Source organism: Sander vitreus, chromosome 11 (genome assembly GCF_031162955.1).
Source record: "Sander vitreus isolate 19-12246 chromosome 11, sanVit1, whole genome shotgun sequence".
In the NCBI taxonomy this organism is placed as follows: Eukaryota; Metazoa; Chordata; class Actinopteri; order Perciformes; family Percidae; genus Sander; species Sander vitreus.
In genome coordinates this window covers 15,291,661-15,310,472 of record NC_135865.1, presented here as the reverse complement: position 1 = coordinate 15,310,472, position 18,812 = coordinate 15,291,661, and the positions used below count along the sequence as shown (strand labels likewise).

General features: G+C 38.3%; 1 protein-coding gene across 1 annotated transcript; it reads right to left on the bottom strand.

The window, feature by feature from the left end:
- Positions 1 to 1,815: 1,815 nt before the first annotated feature.
- Positions 1,816 to 17,628, bottom strand: cers6 (ceramide synthase 6). Its single transcript, XM_078261826.1, has 11 exons — positions 17,299 to 17,628; positions 16,018 to 16,123; positions 15,782 to 15,912; positions 10,195 to 10,252; positions 8,072 to 8,122; positions 7,858 to 7,950; positions 5,585 to 5,713; positions 5,182 to 5,288; positions 3,776 to 3,932; positions 3,580 to 3,603; positions 1,816 to 2,651 (listed from the first exon to the last, which is right to left on the bottom strand). The coding sequence occupies exons 1-11, from the start codon at positions 17,466 to 17,468 to the stop codon at positions 2,490 to 2,492; spliced, it is 1,188 nt and encodes a 395-aa protein (XP_078117952.1). The 5' UTR covers positions 17,469 to 17,628; the 3' UTR covers positions 1,816 to 2,489.
- Positions 17,629 to 18,812: the final 1,184 nt, after the last annotated feature.

The window sequence follows — 18,812 nt, the reverse complement described above, 5'->3', positions numbered from 1 at the left end:
CTTAAGACTGTGGCTGTTTGTTGACTTTGGACCTTGGAACTTTGACCACCCTCCTCCCAAAGTCACTCATGCGGAAATCACCTGAGCTTTTGTCAGTGGCCTATACAAAGGAAAATTTCAGTGAGGGGGGGTGGGGGAGAACCTACAAATGTAAACTCAATCAGGATGGCAAGTCAGTCGGCTGCAGATATAAATAAATAAAGGAAAAAATATAAACATCAAACAAATGCTCTTACCTGTCACTCAGCCAATCAGTGATGGCCCAAAAAAATAAATTGCTTTATTATTTCATGTTAAAAAGTACACCAACTATGTACTATGCAACTATATATGTTTGTAATATGAGGCGTCCTGGTAGCCTAATCATTAAACCAGCAATAAGAAAACATTTTTGGCAACTTTGGAGCAGCAAAAAGAAGGTGTAGCTTGTTAGCAACCATTTGCCTATTCACACAACCAGTTTTTGTCTACACCAACTCTCTTTAGCTGCTAAATGCTTCACTTTGTTCACCAGCTAGTAGCTAACTGAGGGGACCTGCAGAGTCAAGGATAATTCTCTGTGAGTTCGTCACTATGAGCGACCCCTTTCACATACAAGCAGTTATGTTAATCGTTGTTAATATAAAAATGTTGATTATAGTCGCTAATACCAACAACGATGGCTCTGGACCAGGACCCTGAAACTAAAGCAGCTGAATGGAATTCAGCCATCATTTTATCATCTACATGCTTTTTGTACTGTGACACATCAAAATGTCTGTAAAAGGCCTATGGCTGTCCTTATGTGAATAGTCATATCTTAATGTTTATTCGTGAAAATATAAATCTCAAGTCATTATTTTTGGCAAAAGTAATTTCTTTATGAAATTAGAAATTGTCACCAGGGTTCGATAAAGGTTTTCTTTGCTGATTACACTTAGGCTACGTTCACACCCCAAGTCTTAATGCTTAATTCGGATTTTTTGCTCAGATCCGATTTTTTGTTTGGCTGTTCACATTACCTTTTAAAATGTGGCCTATATCAGATTCCAGTGTGAACCGTTTGTGGTTTTGAACTGACCCGCATGCGCAAAACAACAATAACAATGACATCAGACGCAGCATGCTGTTGCACTAAAGTTAGGGAGCTTATGGAGGAAGTAAGCATTTTCACTTTTATTTCAAAATGTTTGTGTAATGGCAGCCATAACATTAATGAGCAGGTGCTGAGGAGGAGAAGAATGAAGAGAAAGAGAGCCAAATTGGCTATTTTGGCCTTTTGTGGGGTTATGGCTGCAAATTCACTACAGAGGTCTGTGTGTCTATTTTTTCAAAAACGGAGCAGTTACAGTATGGAATTGAAGTATCTCCCCAAACACTAATTAGGTCTAACACCTCACTCTCCCTCCATTGACTTGCACCATCACTGTTCTCCATTTTGTAGGTCTAGTCAAGTTTTTAATTTGACTGTCTGTCTAGGGCTAACTCCCGCCGGCGCATAATTGTGACAAATATTGATGTAGATTGACGTAAAAGTCACATTAAATCCGCCTTGGTTGTTCACACTGCGGCCGCATTGAAAAAAAATCTGACCTGGGTCTGATTCAGGACCACATATGGAAGTGGTCTAAATCTGATTTGAAAAAATCAGATATGAGTGTTCACACTACTTCTGATTTGGGCCACTTTTGCCTGCAGTCTGAACGTATCCTTATTGAACAGACCCACACACGTTTGCAATCTTCATGTTTTTTCATTTATTGAATAACTCAAAAAACGTATGTCTGTCTCCTTAGAGGACAAATGGCCTTTCATGAAATGCTTACCAGAAACGTATCAGAATACTTAACCAAATGCTTTAATAGGGAATACAGCATCTAGCCATATAAGACACACATAATACTGTTATTGACATCTCTTACACAGTTTGAGTGGAGAATGTGTTTTAAAATGTGAGAAAACGTCACACATTTTTGGCATATCTTTGGGGGTGTAGCGTTGAAAGTAAACCCAGGTCTTTAGCATTTTGCTTATACTTGTCATGATGTGTGGTGTGAAAAAAACATCTGTGTTCAAGATGATTTCATCATTAACACTGACATCAAAGTAAAGTAGATGTCCCACCATCTGCAAACATATTTATAAAAAAAATAAATAACATAGAAAAACACAAACATAAGACCCCCAGTATGCCAGACTACTGTATGTTAAAGTAGCATGCTTACATCATAAATTGGAATTTCATTCACTGGCTAAACAGAGAGTGGGTTGTACCAATAGGAGTGCTTTGATATTTCACTGAGTGCAGTTTGATACAAATATATAGATGAAGAGAATAAATTGCACGAGGAAATTAGTAAAGAATCAAACTGATAACTGAAAACTGCATTTACACACACACACACACACACACACACACACACACACACACACACACACACACACACACACACACACACACAGATTGATGGATGGATGGTGTCTTTAGCATGGCTCCAATGTTGTGTTAGTCAGTGTTCATCGGCATATAGGGGCCCTGTCAGGTAGCCATTGGTCCCATGATTTTTGTTGGTCCCGTTGGTGGTGCTGCTGCTGTGGAGCTTGTGATTGGGTGGGGGGCTGTCATCCTCATCAGAGCTGGACTCAATGTCGCTGCGGTCGTCTTTAGAGACCTGCAGAAATAAGAGGGATGGTTGGAGATTACATTTTTCTTAATAAAATCCTTATCTGTGTCGTTATCTGTGGCAGCCATGCGTGGCGGCGATATAAATGGTCTTTTGTGTGTCAAACCAGGAGGCGTTCTGCCAATCAATATCAAGCAACAGGCTGTAAAAGCCATACAAACTATTTTCAAAGAGACCTCTGAACATGACATTATTTTGACTGCAACTAATGATTTTTTAAATGATTTATAATCTCACTATTGTTTTTTTTCTCGATTGATTGCTTTATTATTTAGTCTGTAAAATGTCAGAAAATAATGGGAAATGCCCATCGCAATTTCACAGAGCTTGAGCTTGTTTTGTCCTACGAACAGTCCAAACCCATACACCCATATTCTGTACATTCAATTTACAGTGATTTGAACAGCATCAAAAGCACACCATTCATCCAACATAACCATATTTACAAATAAATTGACAAATGAATTACTAATCTAAATTAATTTGCATTAATTGTCTGGCAACCATGAATGTCTATACAAGATTTTGTGTCAATCCACACATTTGATTTTTCACACGATAAGTGAAAACTTTAACCTGCTAGTGGCGCTAGACTAAAGGGCAGGAGATCACCAAATTATCTTTGGGGGACCGGGAATGTCTGTACAAGATTTCAGGGCATATACGTACGTACAATAGTTGTTGAGATATTTTAGTCTGGACCAAAGTGGTGGACTGACCAATATACTGACATTTGCATCCCTGGAGCCATGCCAGGAGCATATAGCTAAAACTGCACTGATTAGGTTAGGGCTGATATTGACAATCGGGGTCATGATGAATGCAAATGATTACATGGATGACGGAGACATGAAATTATACACAAAGCACACAGCACACCATTATGATTGAGATGTTTCCCTTTAAGGCTACTTACATGCAACGGATTCCATTTTCCCACCTTGAAGGATGCAGGTTAGCATAAAGAACAGAAAGGGAAAGTCAAAAGTGGCTTTTGACAGCACTACACAGTATTTATGTACTAGCAGTAAACACCTTATCATGCAAGAACAGGTATAAATGGAAGGATTATGCAGAGGGACTTGAAAGAAGAGCTGAGTGTAGTGACTCACCTTTCCTTTGGAGATGGTTTGGCACGCTGTCTTCACTATGAGGTAGGACCAGAAGGAGTGAAGTAGCTGCAGCAGGATCAGAAGCAGGTTGAAGACCCACCAGGACGGGTAGGGCCCTACAATCTCCCAACTCTCGAACAAGGTGGTATTTAAAATCCTTCCATAGCAACAGAGGGGGAGGGAGATAATTAACTTGACATGTTTCATTAGAAAAACACAAGGAGTAAAAGCTCTCTCTCTTAGTGGCAGAAGCCAGTGAAAAGAAACGAGGCGGACTCTGCTCCAGCTCTTTGTCTTTCATGCAACACCTGCCCTTTAATGACGTGTCTGTAGCACAAACAGACGTGTGTCTTTGAAAAATAATTTTGTTCATAGTCCAATATATGTACAAGAAGTATGTATTTAAAATTGCTAATGGAGAAAAAAGATTGGCGGCCTGGCTTCACATGACATGCGATCAAAACTTCAAGGATTCTTGTTAAATATATCCCTGAGACAATTCCTGCAAATGGCTGTCTGAATCATCCTCCAGATACTGAAGCCATGGCAACAGCTTTACAGTAATGACAACTTTACTACTAGTGTGGTGGGGGCTGACTAAAATGTAGTGTATCATCATTTCACAGTGAAATAAAGGCAGAGAGCTGTGGGGTGTTGGCTTTAAAAAGCTGTCTTACAATGCTGCACATTAGTTTTTTTTTAATTATTAAAGACAAGCTTAAATCTAGATGCCTGAAATATATTTTCTGTGCAGATCAAGAATGGATGGTATTTTATAGAAAAGCAGACAACTGCAGCTGCCCGACTGAGAAACTAAATCATGTCTCCATTTGCTTGATGACTGATACACACTTTCAAGGACTAACATTAATTTGTGGTAAATCTGGCAAATATCAGAAAGGCCTGTTATAATTGGCTACAATTTGAAACGCTGAATAAATGCAATGTAAAGCAACACCACACAATGCTAAGAGATCCGTATTAGTAAAACAAAACCTCTTAGATGTTTTAACAAAAAGATTCAACTCCAGACACTTTTCAATGATGAAGCAATGACCATAATGTGCTGCATTTCATTGATTTGTTTGACTTTATTTGAGACGTGAAAGCTGCTGTATCCATAGTAACTATTACTTAGCAACAAAATTGCTAAGTAAACTGAACTGCAAACCGTTGTGGAGAAAGAAGTAAAAAAGCACTGAGATCTTTGTGGCACTGACATGTATTTTTAGGGATGGTCTGACAAAATGTGCAGAGCATCACATGTATCTGCTGCACAGCTTTTGAAGTCTATTACTGCCTGTATGGACTGTACTGTATTCAAATGAAAGGCTAACATTACTTCAGTGAAGTCAGTCTTTAGAAGGATGCTAACTATGGTACACAAGAAAGAGAATTACACTCACCAGACAGGGTAAACTCCCAGCCTGGAACTTATAAAGACAATTGCAAACATTGCAAACAGGAGGTTGCACAGTATCTGACATTTGGCATAGTTGGCCATTTTGGCAGCCTTGGTAGAAAAAAGAAACAACCATTACTCTGGACATGTAAACAACTGCTTGAAACATCTCTGACAATATAATTAAAAAGCTCTAGTTTCCAACGAAGAGTATGTTGAACATGCACTGTGCCTGTATGATACAGTCTGCCATAATGTTCATAATATAAGGACTGTAGTTAAATGTAGATAAGGATGGATATCTAAGCATGTAAACTGCAAACACTCACACCCACACACCCAACCATCTTTGCCTCCCTTTGCCCATCTGTCCATCCACAGCCTTTACTTCTATCAGCCATCCTCACCTCTATCAGCACGTCGGCTGCATCGTGGAGACACATGACCAGAGTTCCAACTCGTGCCATGTTGTTCACGTAGGAAAAGGTGATGAGGGAAATTGTTGCCACATGGTGCAGGAACATGATCAGGAAATCCTGGGGACACAGTTGCCATGGAAATGTCACACAACTAACGTACTGCCTCACGACTGTTTGAGTCACTGCATGTGACACCTACTCAGAGCATCTAGTGCAGTGCCGACGTGTGATGAAACCACACACACAAATTAGCTTTAACATAACATTATTATTAATATTATAACATTATGTATTAATTCTTTATTTAAAAAATATGACAAGGCCCCTACTGATGAGTGCCTATTTTCAAAACTGCCATGTTTCCATGGACTTAAAAATGTGCTTTGCCCAAGTGAATAGCTGCACAAAGTAAAACCTCCAGTTTTTGTTTTAGTAAACCGTGTTTGTCATATGCCACACGTGATTGGCAGCTATGAAAAGATATACAAAGTTATGACAAAACAATAATTGTTCACCACATACACAAACAAACATAGCAAGACAAACTGCCCCTGTGACTGTTATACTATTATATTTCATATCTTAAGGTCATTATTAGTAATGCATAAATTAGAAAGCATATTTTACTGTTGTAGTTGGTTGAGGTGGAGCTACTTTTTAATGATTCTTTATACTGTTGGTTAGTTTAATCTATAACAGTGCATCACGTATTATAAACTCTTCAAATCTTTTGTATGTCAAATATTAATGTTTTAAAGTAACTAGTGACTATATATGTCAAATAAATGTAGTGGAGTAAAAAGTACAATATTTCCGTCTGAACTGTGGTGGAAAATAAGTACATATAAAGTGGCATGAACGTGGGATAGCATTGAATGAAGCCCCAGGGGACTAAGGATGCAGACAGCTGGAATGGAAAAGCATTCCTCTAGCAAATCTTAAGAAATGTATCAGCTCAAAGCAACCAGAACCAGTCCCAAATGGAGACAGCATGAGAAGGAGGATGAGAATGAAGAGTAATGATGCAAGATACAGAATGAAAGCAAGGCAAGAGTGTGCGGGGAGAACATACTGGAATTGGCAGGGGATGCAGAGGACCTCCTCAGTGTAGTACTGTGCATTAAAAAACTGAAAGGAGAAACAAAAACAGACAACATGCCAACAGTCAACAAAGAGATGACAGAGTGACGGCATACACAGCATGGCATCATGAGGGCTGCTGTGAGTACAGTGAGTGAAGTGTTTTTGTGAAGAGGGCAGAGCTGGGGATGGACTGGAGACAGGCGTAAGATCATGGCTGGAAGGCATGCAAATTGATACTTAATAAACCAAAAGTATAGCCATTTTCATGACAAAAAAAGAAGATGAAAGTGGGATGATGAATGTTTGTTCAAGCTAATCTCAGTTGAACCTTTTTAAAACTTTATTTATAGTACAATGTGTTTAATGTGCATACAGTATAAACCTATAATCTGGAATATAAAGCTTGCTGGAAGTACATTTAAATGGTTAATATACATGAAAGAAGGCAGTGCTATCAGTGACATGTAAACACTTGTGATATGGTATGTTTGTTGTGGATTATTTTTCAGGATTAAGTAGGAATGGGTGATAAAACTATGCCCTTTTCCTATTTCTTTTCCTACCAGGATTCATTATTATTGTCTGATATAAATATTTATATAAATAACGGACTAAACTTGAAATATGTCATTACGTGAAGAGCCATTTCAGTTGATCTATTCTTCAAACTTTTATGTTATTTGAGTATTGTACGACACCATCATGTAACTGATTATAAAAGCACAATAATTTGCTGATCGTATTACACAAAAGTTTACACAATATCAAACAAAAACAGACTGCACCAATAGTTGGGGAAAGCTTGAGAAAGAGTTTTGTGAAGTTTGATAATGAATCCAATTTCTGAATGTTTGAAAAAGTGTTAATCCTTTTTGCCCTCTTAATATTTTGTTATTTCACACATCAGTGAAAATACATTGAGGCGGAAAGCAAACAGATTAAACATTACAAAGTCATGGCAGTCAGAAAAGAGATGGACGGCAAGGCAAAAATGATGTCTTTTCTGTGAAAAGACTTCTTGCAATGGCATAAACAGAACAGACATTCCTGACGTGGAAAAACGTGACTAAAGGTGTCACTTTTTGCCTTACAGTAGATCTTTTAACAAACATTCAATTATCCATGTTATTGGAGATGCATGTTATGCATATCTTGGTGTGACTTGCAGTCATTCTTACCTTCCTCCTGATGTCTGTGAATTGGGAAAAGAGTAAGGAAAGGTAGAAAGACAGCTCCAGTATATAGTAATAATGGATGTCCACAGTCAGTGGCTGCATAAACACAAAAAGCAACAAGGTTAAAACAAATATTTAAGAACTAGGTAGTTTTGGAAATACAAGTCATCTGGTTGTATCATGATTACTGAAGATGGGTGTATTAAAAGACTTTTACCTGGTAAGGGTAGTTGTACCAGCACTCTTTAGTGTTCCAAAGCCATGCAGTCTGCAGAAAATGAAAAGAGTAACTTCAAAATCAATACTTTTTAACCTATATGAAAAAAATAAAACTAGACTATATTTTAAAAATGTCAAATATCATAAAACTGTGACTAAATGGCTTAGGTTAAGACAGCATTGTAATACAATGTACTGTGAAAACTCCAGGGATAACGCTGTAAAGACTTTGTTGTTCAATCCCTGAGATTGTCTCATATGTTGTATTTCAATGAAACCTAGAAAGAGCAGGCTCCAGGCTCCATTACCTGCAATATAAATGCAGTGTTATGCTGTTCCCACAAATACAGTGGAGTTCAATTCAATATGTCATTTCAGATTTAACACATCAATATTAATGTGAACATTTTCGTTTCTAAAATACTGAATGACTGAAAGACATTTTGTTACAGTGCATATACTTTGACATTAAAGGAAGCTGGATTACAAAGGAACCAGGCGAGTTCATCCTCATAGGAAGTCCTGAAAAAGGATATGGCATCAGGACAACAAGAGCAATGGTAACTGTAATACATAAGAATGTGTAAGCAAACAGTCCAACCCATCACTGTGTGACTGAGTTTACATCTCCTGCTCTCCTCTCCAGACCTGCTCTATTAATAAATCCCACAGAGACTAGAGCCTGAGGCACGGATTGAACTATTTGCACAAAGTGCTTCATCATGCAACTTGTGTCTTTGAGAGATTTGACCTACTCTGCTATATCAACTATTGCTCTGTTGATTATAAACATTTATGCCTTTTTGTAAATATATGAATGTAATATATCATTCTATCTCAACCACATATTTCATTAATATTTAACTGGCACGTTGGACAAAAATACTAAATAAGTTCTAAACTCTCACAAATGCTGCTCAAACTTTCTAAACAAGGAGAGCTGTGTTTAATTTCTCTAATCTCCTATATATCCCCTGAACTACGCATGGCACAGCGACGAATGGTAACATTGACATTATCGATTTTCACAACATTGGCAGACGCATTTGAAAGGTAAAAGTGCTCTGACAAGAAAGCCTTCAATATAAAAATGGCCTATATAAAAAATGTTGGCATTATGTTTGTTAGAAAGGTTGGCATCAATGCATGTAGCTTACGTTAGTCGCTTAAGCTAATGTTCTTGCTAGCCCCTCACAGAGGATCACTTTAAGCTAACGTTAGTACCAGAAATGATGGACGTTAACGTTAAACGCCAGCATTGCAGTTGGTTCGCTGGTATTAAAACGTTCAGTACTGCCATTGTGCCTTGACTTGATAGTTTTTTTATGTGTATAGTTATGAAGCACATAGAAAACATGTCAAAAGTAAAGCATGCTAACTTTATGTTGAAGCGCTAATTTAAGCATGTGGTGTTGCCAGATTTCCCTGACAACAATAGCCCAATCATAGCCTTGAACCAGTCCAATCGTAATAATTTTAAAGAAAAATGTAAAACAACAACCATATTCTACTGTTAACACTCAGCATATTTACGTTACTCTGAAGCAGTAACGTTAGGTTTAATGTACTTTACTGTCAACAGATAGCCTAACTCTAGCTAACTAGCTATATACTAGAGTCATATCAAATGTCATTATTTTGCAAGCAGTCATTTCAAGTAAACATTGGAATTGCACATCCTACATGGAATGATAGCCAGCAATGGCACATATCATATGACTTCCAGCAGCAAACATTCAAAAGAAAGACAAATCATCACTGAGTCCTACATACTTAGTGAAAAATGGATTTGCATATTTAATGCATGGCATTGTTTAGCATTGGTAATGGGGTTTTTGTCAGCTGCTCCCTCTTTCCTTTTAAGATCCATTATTAATGAACAATTTGTGCACTAGGCTTTAATACACATTGCTGTTATACAATTTGTTCCCTTAGACCAGAACATCAATTTTACTTGCCAATCTCATGACTTGGCGCTAATCATGCCAGAAACCACAAGATTTCCATGCTAGCCATGTACTTCAAAATGTGCTGTAGAAAATGGTGTTGATGGTGGCTCAAACTAACTAACTTCAGTCATAACAGCAGGCTGATGCTCATTTGTCTGTAAGGAAAGCTTACCTTTTTAAGGAAACGCACTCCATAGGTAAATATGTATAGATAGAATGTAAATCTCCACCTGAAAGAAACAGAAAAAAATATATAATGAATATAAATACTTTTTTTCAATGTATTTAGGCAACAAACCTTTCATTACTTTTGCAATCTTTACTTTTTGTTTTTGGGAATAACAGTAGTGGTTTTTAGTAGGCTGTAGGCTAAATATGGAGGACCCCTGCCTTGAAATTGCAAGTGTAAGAGATTAGTAGTCCTTCTAATAGTAGACCATTCTTTTAATTTAGGCTTTTTTTCTTTCTCTTTTCCACTTTGATTTGTCAAGTCTAGTCTATAATACAATTTTGGATTACAGTTAAGGTTGAGTAAATTAGAGGGAAAAGTAAAGTGCTTTAATATGCTAAAACCAATTTGTAGAGAATAATGCAGCTACATCACATCCTGAAGGCAAATCATTTAGATACAAAAAAATAAACATTACCAGGGGACATGACCATGAACAGAACTTGTTCTGTAAACTGCTTATGTAGTTCTGTCCCTGGGTGCAGCACGCTGTGGCACACTATGTGGCTGTCATGCCTGAAATCAGAAATTTGAAGTGGTGTGATGTCCTCTTACTTCCCCACATCTACAGTCTGGGGTGAGTCACAGAAAATAGGACATCAGTGACTTCCCATTGGTGAGATCCGGGGGCAAAGACAAGACACTAACACTGTCCCAGCCCATCTTGATCTGTGCTTTATATAACCCTGCACATAATGTACAGTAACTACAACAACAAAACAATGGTAGGGAAGGTGATCATGAGGTCTGAGCTAACAAGCAGAGAAGAAACTGCTTCAACTGACACTTCAGTGATCAAAGTCTTGCTGAGCAGGTAGATGTGCATATATCCAACTTATAACAGTCAGCAACTGAGAGGAAGGATTTAAGACAAGCCAACTAGCAAGCCCCCCTTTCCACACAACTTTTGAAATTGCATCAGACAAAATCATATGTGTTTCTACAGGGAACAAAAGCTAATTATGTCTGATAGGCTTGAATGAGAGACCCCCTGTTGTGTGTTATTGAGTTGTCAGAGCATTTCACAGATTTGTAACCAATTAGATTAAATGTTTTTCCCAGTCGGGCCTATATTTTAGGATATATACATTCACTTCTTAATACAGTGCTATAGTTTTATGAAGCAAAACATACAGAACAGGCAGAAAACAAAGCTTGATTTCTGTGACATTGAAGAAAACATTGACTGATGTGATGTGACAGGAGCTGTACGACCTGTCATGTGAGAGGAGTTTTTGCATACTTTAAAGGTTGTGCCGTGTGGTTGTTCCAGCTGACCTCAAATCAAACACATTTTGACATCCAGAGCCTCCAAACACAACATGACATGAACACTCAAAAAGAGAACAGGATACATCAGCTTCTCCAACAGACATAGTCCTTTTTGGTGAATGTTTGTATGATATGCAAGATATTCATTTGTAACTCTTTAATAAATGCTAGAGAAATTCGAAGTGGGTTGGAAGCCGCCATTAACTGCTTTTTGTGCTTGATAAACCATATTGTAAAACCAAATTAACTGGACAAGTCTACCTGGCACATAGTGAAGACGGTTGCATGGCAACTAGTTCATCAAGCCTGCAAGAGTCTTTTTCAAGTGCTGAATCGCTGCTATATAGGTACAATCACAATGACTCACAACTGCTTCCCGTGAATAGTTTTTTCCAAAGTCAGGCACATATTTTTTTTGTAATTGTGAGTTTAAGTTTTAGTGTTTCTTTTTCAGATACAGTGTTGATAAAGACTGGTTGTGGTAACTGGTAATAACTAAAATGTTATTAATTTAATTATTCCAGAGCTGCTGTTTATTTTCTGCACATAATGTAGCAGAAACTAGCCAATTACAATTTTATATTCATTAGTGCTCGGTAGTAACTGTGGAACAGAATTATGTTAATGTATTATGATGAACAACTTACACACTAACAACTATTACAAAATAAGAGTAGGCTTATGTTTGGCATATGTTATGTAATTATGGCTTATATCATAATAGCTTGATTATACATTAATGAATCATTCATGATATCTGATGAGACTATGGGTTTTAAATTGGGACGGATCCACTGATTGCTATTAAATCAAATGTACCTGTTTGGACAAAGCATTGCCTGAGAAAAGATAACGATGTGACTGTAATGCAACTTTGATTTGATCAAAAACTCAGTAATGAGGATGGCTTTATTATGAGTGTAGCACCTAGCTTTGGAATAAAACAATAAAAAGCAGACCATGCTGGCTCATTTAATTCCACGTTGTCGCTTCTCCAGGTGGGTAGTCTAAGCACCAGCTGGCTGCAACTGCTTACATTCAGATGGTTCAACATGACAATTAGTCATGAAGATCAAGCTTTGATCACAATTCAGTTGTGCAAAAGCCTTGATATATTCCCTCTTTGCTTGATATTAAATTGGCCAAATAAAAAAAAATTGTTAATAGCCAGTTATTTTACTGTGGTGCTAGAAGACTGTAACTAGAGTTAAGGCTGTGGTCTCTCAAGAACACATGTAAATGGCTCATCTCTCAGCTGTCGTAAAAGCATCTGCTGACCACAAACATGCTTATTAGATGTCGGCTTGGTGTCTGATGAGCTGCTTCTGGGGAGGTGTGTTGGTTAAAAGGTATGAAATCATACACCAACATATCGGTCATAGGAAGAGCAGTAATGAGAATAATGGTAATCTCAGCTGATATCAATAGCATGTTTCTACAGAGGTTAATTGCCTAAATGTATTTTTGAGAATCAACTGCAGCCTTTGATTTTGTATCTGATGAAAGTAAAGAAGAGGAATGACAAATTAAGAGATCATAGTTCAAGGCTAATAATTGTCAAGAAAATGCAAGTGTTCATTTTTTGTTATTAATGTGATAGTCTCGCTTTGCCAGACCCTTCTCCACAGCGCTGCGGAGGAGGGTCTGGCTAGTCCACACAGCATTCCGGGATGGGAGAAAAACGTGCTCTGGTTTATTGGCATTTAATCACAATCGTCATGGGTTGGCGCTAAACACCGGGAAGAACCACGGTGCCGCTGCAAAATAGCCTCTGGAAGGAACTTGTTTTGGTGGAACGTGTATGTTCAAAAGTTGTTTTAGTCGTGCAACAGAAAACTCAGATTGGACAGGTAGTCTAGCTAGCTGTCTGGATTTACCCTGCAGAGATCTGAGGAGCAGTTAAGCATAGTCCTTACAAATCGACCAGAGTTTAAAATTCCAACACCGATAACAGTGAAATCCGCAATCCCGGAAGACGAACGTGGATGGATATAGACTAGTAATGTGACAAAACTATGAGATAAGGCATTATAATAAACCACCCAACTCAAAAACAGCAACAAAAAAAATGATTGGAAAAGTTTAGCATTTGGAGGGATTTGCTTCCTTAACGAGAGTTAGATGAGAAGATCAATACCACTCTTGTATCTGTATGGTAAATATGAAGCTACAGCCAACAGCTGGTTAGCATAGCTTAGTACAAAGACTGAAAAACTGGCTCTGCCCAAAGGTAATAAAATACATCTACATGTATCAGCACCTCTAAAGCTCACTTATACATATGGATATACATATACATACACACACGTTATATCTTGCTTGTTTAAACTGTACGAAAATGTCTAATTAAGTCAAAAAACTAAAAGTTGTGGTTGTGAGAGGTTGTGAGACTATTTCTTTGCTGGGCACAGTGACTTTCTGAAGTCTACCCTGGTTGCATGGCAACCTCACATTGATGACAAGACTACAGGAAGTGACTGCGCCCATCCAAGAAACAGCCTGGGATACATTGAGATATACTGTGTTAATTAGCTTTAGAGGTGCTATTGGTATTTCATTACCTTTGGGCAGAGCCAGGCTAGCTGTTCCCACTGTTCCCAGTCTTTGTGCTAAACTAAGCAAATCGGCTAAATGCGGTAGCTTCATACTTAGCGTACTGTACAGATATAAAGTTGCTTATTCATCTTATTATCCAACTCTTTGCAAGATAGGGAATACATCTAAAATTATTATTCAACTTATAAAAAGATGAAAGCTAAAACCATTCCATTTGATCACACATCAAGTATTAACTGAAGCCAACGCAATGATAGATATTACAAGATAAAAATAGTAAATATATTAAGTGTTTTAAAATGTTGTCACATAAATACCCTCAATATTTAAAAAAAGTTCAAACGTTTTGCTTCTGATGATTTCTTTGTTCTCTGTGAAAGCAGAGAAGAGAAAGGAGGAAGATGAGATCAGACAAGAGGGGCAATTGAGGACATCAAAGCCTGCTTCTTCGTCCGCCCGCCCTAACCAAGGAGAACTGACAAGAGGAGGGACTCTCTTGTAAAACTACCCTGAAAACATGGCTCATCTTAATTTGTCATTTAATCTCATTTTAAGGCTTTAAATTAATCTTTCTTAACACAAATAACTTCTGCCACTGTGGTGAAATACTACTTGTCTCCAGTGATTTTTCATTGTTTTTGTGCAAATTACCTGAACAATTTCAGTTTCTGTTGTAAAAAAGAGGTTACTGTAGGTTTCTTGCAACAACAAAAAAGAAAATCAATACATGAACTTGGAATTTTTTTTCTGTATTTACTGGGGAAACAGAGGCAGTAACAATAGCTGGTAAACTAAATCTATGCAGTGTCTTCATTATTTCCAGACCAGATGTGTCTGCTACATACTATTTGTTTGCATTATGAAAAGACAAAGAATGCTATCAGTCGGCAACAGCTGTGAATGAGGGCCTAATTAGAGCACAATCACTTCTGAACGGACTGAAGCTGGCACTGTTTGGAGAATTGCACCGTAAGCAACTGAGACAGAAACCTGGCCAAACTATTGCAAAGCCCAATATCGTCTGCAGTCAATTATGCTGCATGCAGATAACAGCTTACAGTTGCTTAGACAGATTGTATGCCAGCTAAGCATGTTCAATAAGCTCACAAATATATTACAGAGGAGAGCAAACTCAGTCTCTTCTAGTTTATAAGAAAGCAGGTTTGCTTTTACAGATTCTTCTGTTAGGTTGTAACAGGAGTCCAGTGGTTTTATCAGCCAGCAGTGTTCTCCTGAGTGAACAGCAGCCTCAGGCAGATCAGAAGATGTAAGGCTCCCTGTGTCTCAAACTGCCAGATTGGCTCTACTGGTGTCAGACATGACTCTACTCTGACAGCCACACTGGCTTGTTGGCCTTTAACATCACACTGCTAAGTAACAACAATCTTCCTGATGGCAAATGCTCTACTGCATATTAGCCAGTTCTGCGTTACAGCCTGGGACTCATTTGACGATCATCCCACAGCAGCGCCAGCATTCGTGTTGCAATCTTTATAAGCCATGTAAGATCATGAAACTTGCTCTGAAATTGTTGCTGCTTTTACTACTGTCACGGTTGTGTTATTGGTGAGTGATAAAGCAGTGCAGCCTATTTGAATAAGTCTTCACTTACAACTGTATTATAACATACAGAGAAAAATGGCTTGCAGCTAATTTAGGGAATGCGATATGTTGTGGTGTTAAAAGTGAATTTTTGCCTTACATGCTTTCACAGAATCGGGCGAGAGTGCTGGGCTTCTCCTGGTTTCGGCGTTGTCTGAACCAGCGCTGGATGGTCCGCACATCCCAGTCGAGCTGCTTGGACAGGCCCTCCAACCTCTTCTCATCTGGGTGCTGGTAAGACAAGGTACACACTCTATGTCTTAGATGTAGTTTTCATTGTGGCACAAATGTCATGAGATAAAACATTAACAATAATGAAGTGAACACATGCACCACCTTGGTTATAGCAGTGAAAACCTTCTCCAGGATAGCATTGGGTTGTGCTTTTTGTGGGCCGTTGGCTTGGATCTTCAGGCCCATGGCACATGGTCTTGCAATAAACCTGCAATTAAAATATCATCTTCTAGCTCAACACATAGATAATATCTTTTTGGTGAATTAAATGCAAATTGTTTAAATTTAAGGACGGGACACAAGACATGCAATCACAAGGAAGCACATGCATATCCATAAATTATTTGCAGGTGCTGGGTAAGTTATCTGCACCTGAACACGTGCATCTGCTTCCTCCCAGTTCTTCTTTTACTCTACCAGAACATGACAATGTTTTGACCACAAGTGGTCTTCCACAGGACATCTTGAGGAAGACCATTTTTGGTTGAAATGTTGACATTTACATGTAGAATAAAAGAAGAATTGGGAATGACACAGCAGTGAGAAAATCATATGTTGTGTCCTTTTGACACAAAGCATTTGGCATTATACTGCAAACCACTTTACAAATCATGTGCAGTCTGCACATTTCTGATTGCATTTAGTAAAACACTTGAATTGATTTTTATTTTGGCAAACAGTGATGCGGGGATAGGCAAATAGCAACTCAAGTTAACAAGTCAACTATGTAAATATAAAATGAATACATTCATGATAGGCTATATGCATTATCTCATGGATTTAACACATTTGAGTCATACATTAGCCTTCTCTGTTTCAGATGAGCTTCACTTTATGAAATAACATACTGTGTTTTCAGGGATAAATACTGAACATGAGTGAAGGGTTAAGTGGGGCTCCCAGAAGAGACTTCTGACACACATATGCATGACAAGCATTGCTGTGACCATCATGGCTCTATAATAGCAATATATAAGATGATGCAACATGCACCATATCATAACTGGAGCAGTAGAGTTAAAACAAACCACCCGGATTAGTAAAAGGAGCCTGTCTCCAGCATGATGCTTTGTTGAAATTCAGGTTTGAGCTGAGAGGACAGTAACTGGATTTGGGCAAGTATGGCAACTTGGCTGCACTGTGTGTGTGCTCTCTGACAGATGCATCAAATGCAGACAGCGCGTAATGCTGCAGGCCTGCAGAAAGAAGGATGATCAACCGTGGTGATTTGTGGGCTAACCAGATAAGAAGCAATTGTTTAGATAACAGACTGATAAACATGGACAGCGGGGTGTGCGGCATCATTCACTGGAGCATTTCATCGACACAACAAAAACGTACTGTACCACAGCCACATGGATTATCGCATGTGCTTAGACCCACCTTTCGAAAACCAGCCGTATCATAAAGATGCAGAATGCTAAAGGACACGCCAGATAGAGATCCTCGGCTTGCGGGAACGTTGCTTCATCTGTGTTTTTTAAGTCAGCCCAGGTTACATTATGTGGGAGCCAGAACCTCTCGTTCCAAAACCACGCCAAAATACCGGCCATCTCCCTGCAGCAGACAGTGACTGGGTGGAAAAAGAAATCGACGGCCCGCTGTATCCCGGAGCTCTCTCGCAGGCGATCTGACCGTGCAGACTCGGCTGATGATGAGATATCCGTACGGGGTCGCCGTCTTTCCGCTTCCCCTCAGCTATCCCAGTGTAGGGAAGTAGACTCAATCAGCTCCTCAGCAAGTGATTGGTGCGTTGAAATGTCATGCAATACAGTCAGTGTCAGTGTAGGCTTCGTTACGTTACAGTATGCTAGCTATAACAGCGTAATCAAGGTAAACCACTTTTTGTATCGCACCTTTAGAGTAACTCATCCTAACTAAGACTGAATGGCTTATTGTTTTGTTTATTTCGCTAGTTTTACACATGTATTGCTGTTATATTAGTAGGAAGCCCACAATAACCTGCCTACCAGGTGAGGTGTGAACTTGAATGTATTATTATTGCCAAACTCAAATTGATCATTAATCAATTGTTAGTAAAACGGTGAAATTTAAGCGCAATTAGAATGGTATAACACTTGAGCTATGGGCTTTAGATGACATCATGTTGGTAAACCACGCCACCTAATGACAGCTTTGATGTAGGCTAGTTGACCTCAGGGATGTGAAATTCATTAATTAGGCCTATGTGACCTAGTATTCTTATGTTCTTTAAATGGAAGAAAACCAAAGGTTCTCTCTTGGGGCACCTATAAACTATATGTGTTATAAATATATATATGTTGAGGCAGTTTGTGGTGCTCTTGAACTGTATTGCATACAGAGAGGTGTAATATATTGTCCAAACATTTATATCACTGGAATATTAGAAACATCTCTCATTATAAGGCAACAGAACCACAAACTATAGCCTCCAACATGACCTCAAAGTCAAATTGAGACATCTTTAAAACAATTTTAACAAAACACTGCGTATCATAACCTTCAGGGATTTATTGCATGGTTGTTCTATACACTGCATTCGTTTTAGCTCAGTGTAAACTGGCAACTCGGTGTATATATCATATATAATCCACAAGCACAGTACAAAAGATAAACATTAGATTTGTTCATGTTTTATATATGCTGTATGCGAAATACAACATTAACGTTAATAAGTATTATATACTATCTTTCTACTAGAGGGTATATTTAACGATTCTGTAGTTTAATTGTAGACACATTATATATAAAATATAACAAATAGGGCAGCAACTCATAATTATTTTCAGTAGGCTATAGATCAATCTGCCGATTATTCTCTTGCTTTTCTTGTCCCACCAACAGTCGAAAACACAAGGCTATTCAATTTACTATCACAAAAAAACAACAACTTGAGAACAAATCGATTAATGGAT

Excerpts from the sequence above, each read along its gene's own strand:
- cers6 (XM_078261826.1), bottom strand. The coding sequence starts at position 17,468 with ATGGCCGGTATTTTGGCGTGGTTTTGGAACGAGAGGTTCTGGCTCCCA. Across the intron at positions 3,933-5,181 it reads CTGGGAGTTTACCCTGTCTG|GATTTTAAATACCACCTTGT; the intron begins GTGAGTGTAATT and ends TTGCTATGGAAG. Across the intron at positions 3,604-3,775 it reads AAACCATCTCCAAAGGAAAG|GTGGGAAAATGGAATCCGTT; the intron begins GTGAGTCACTAC and ends GCATCCTTCAAG.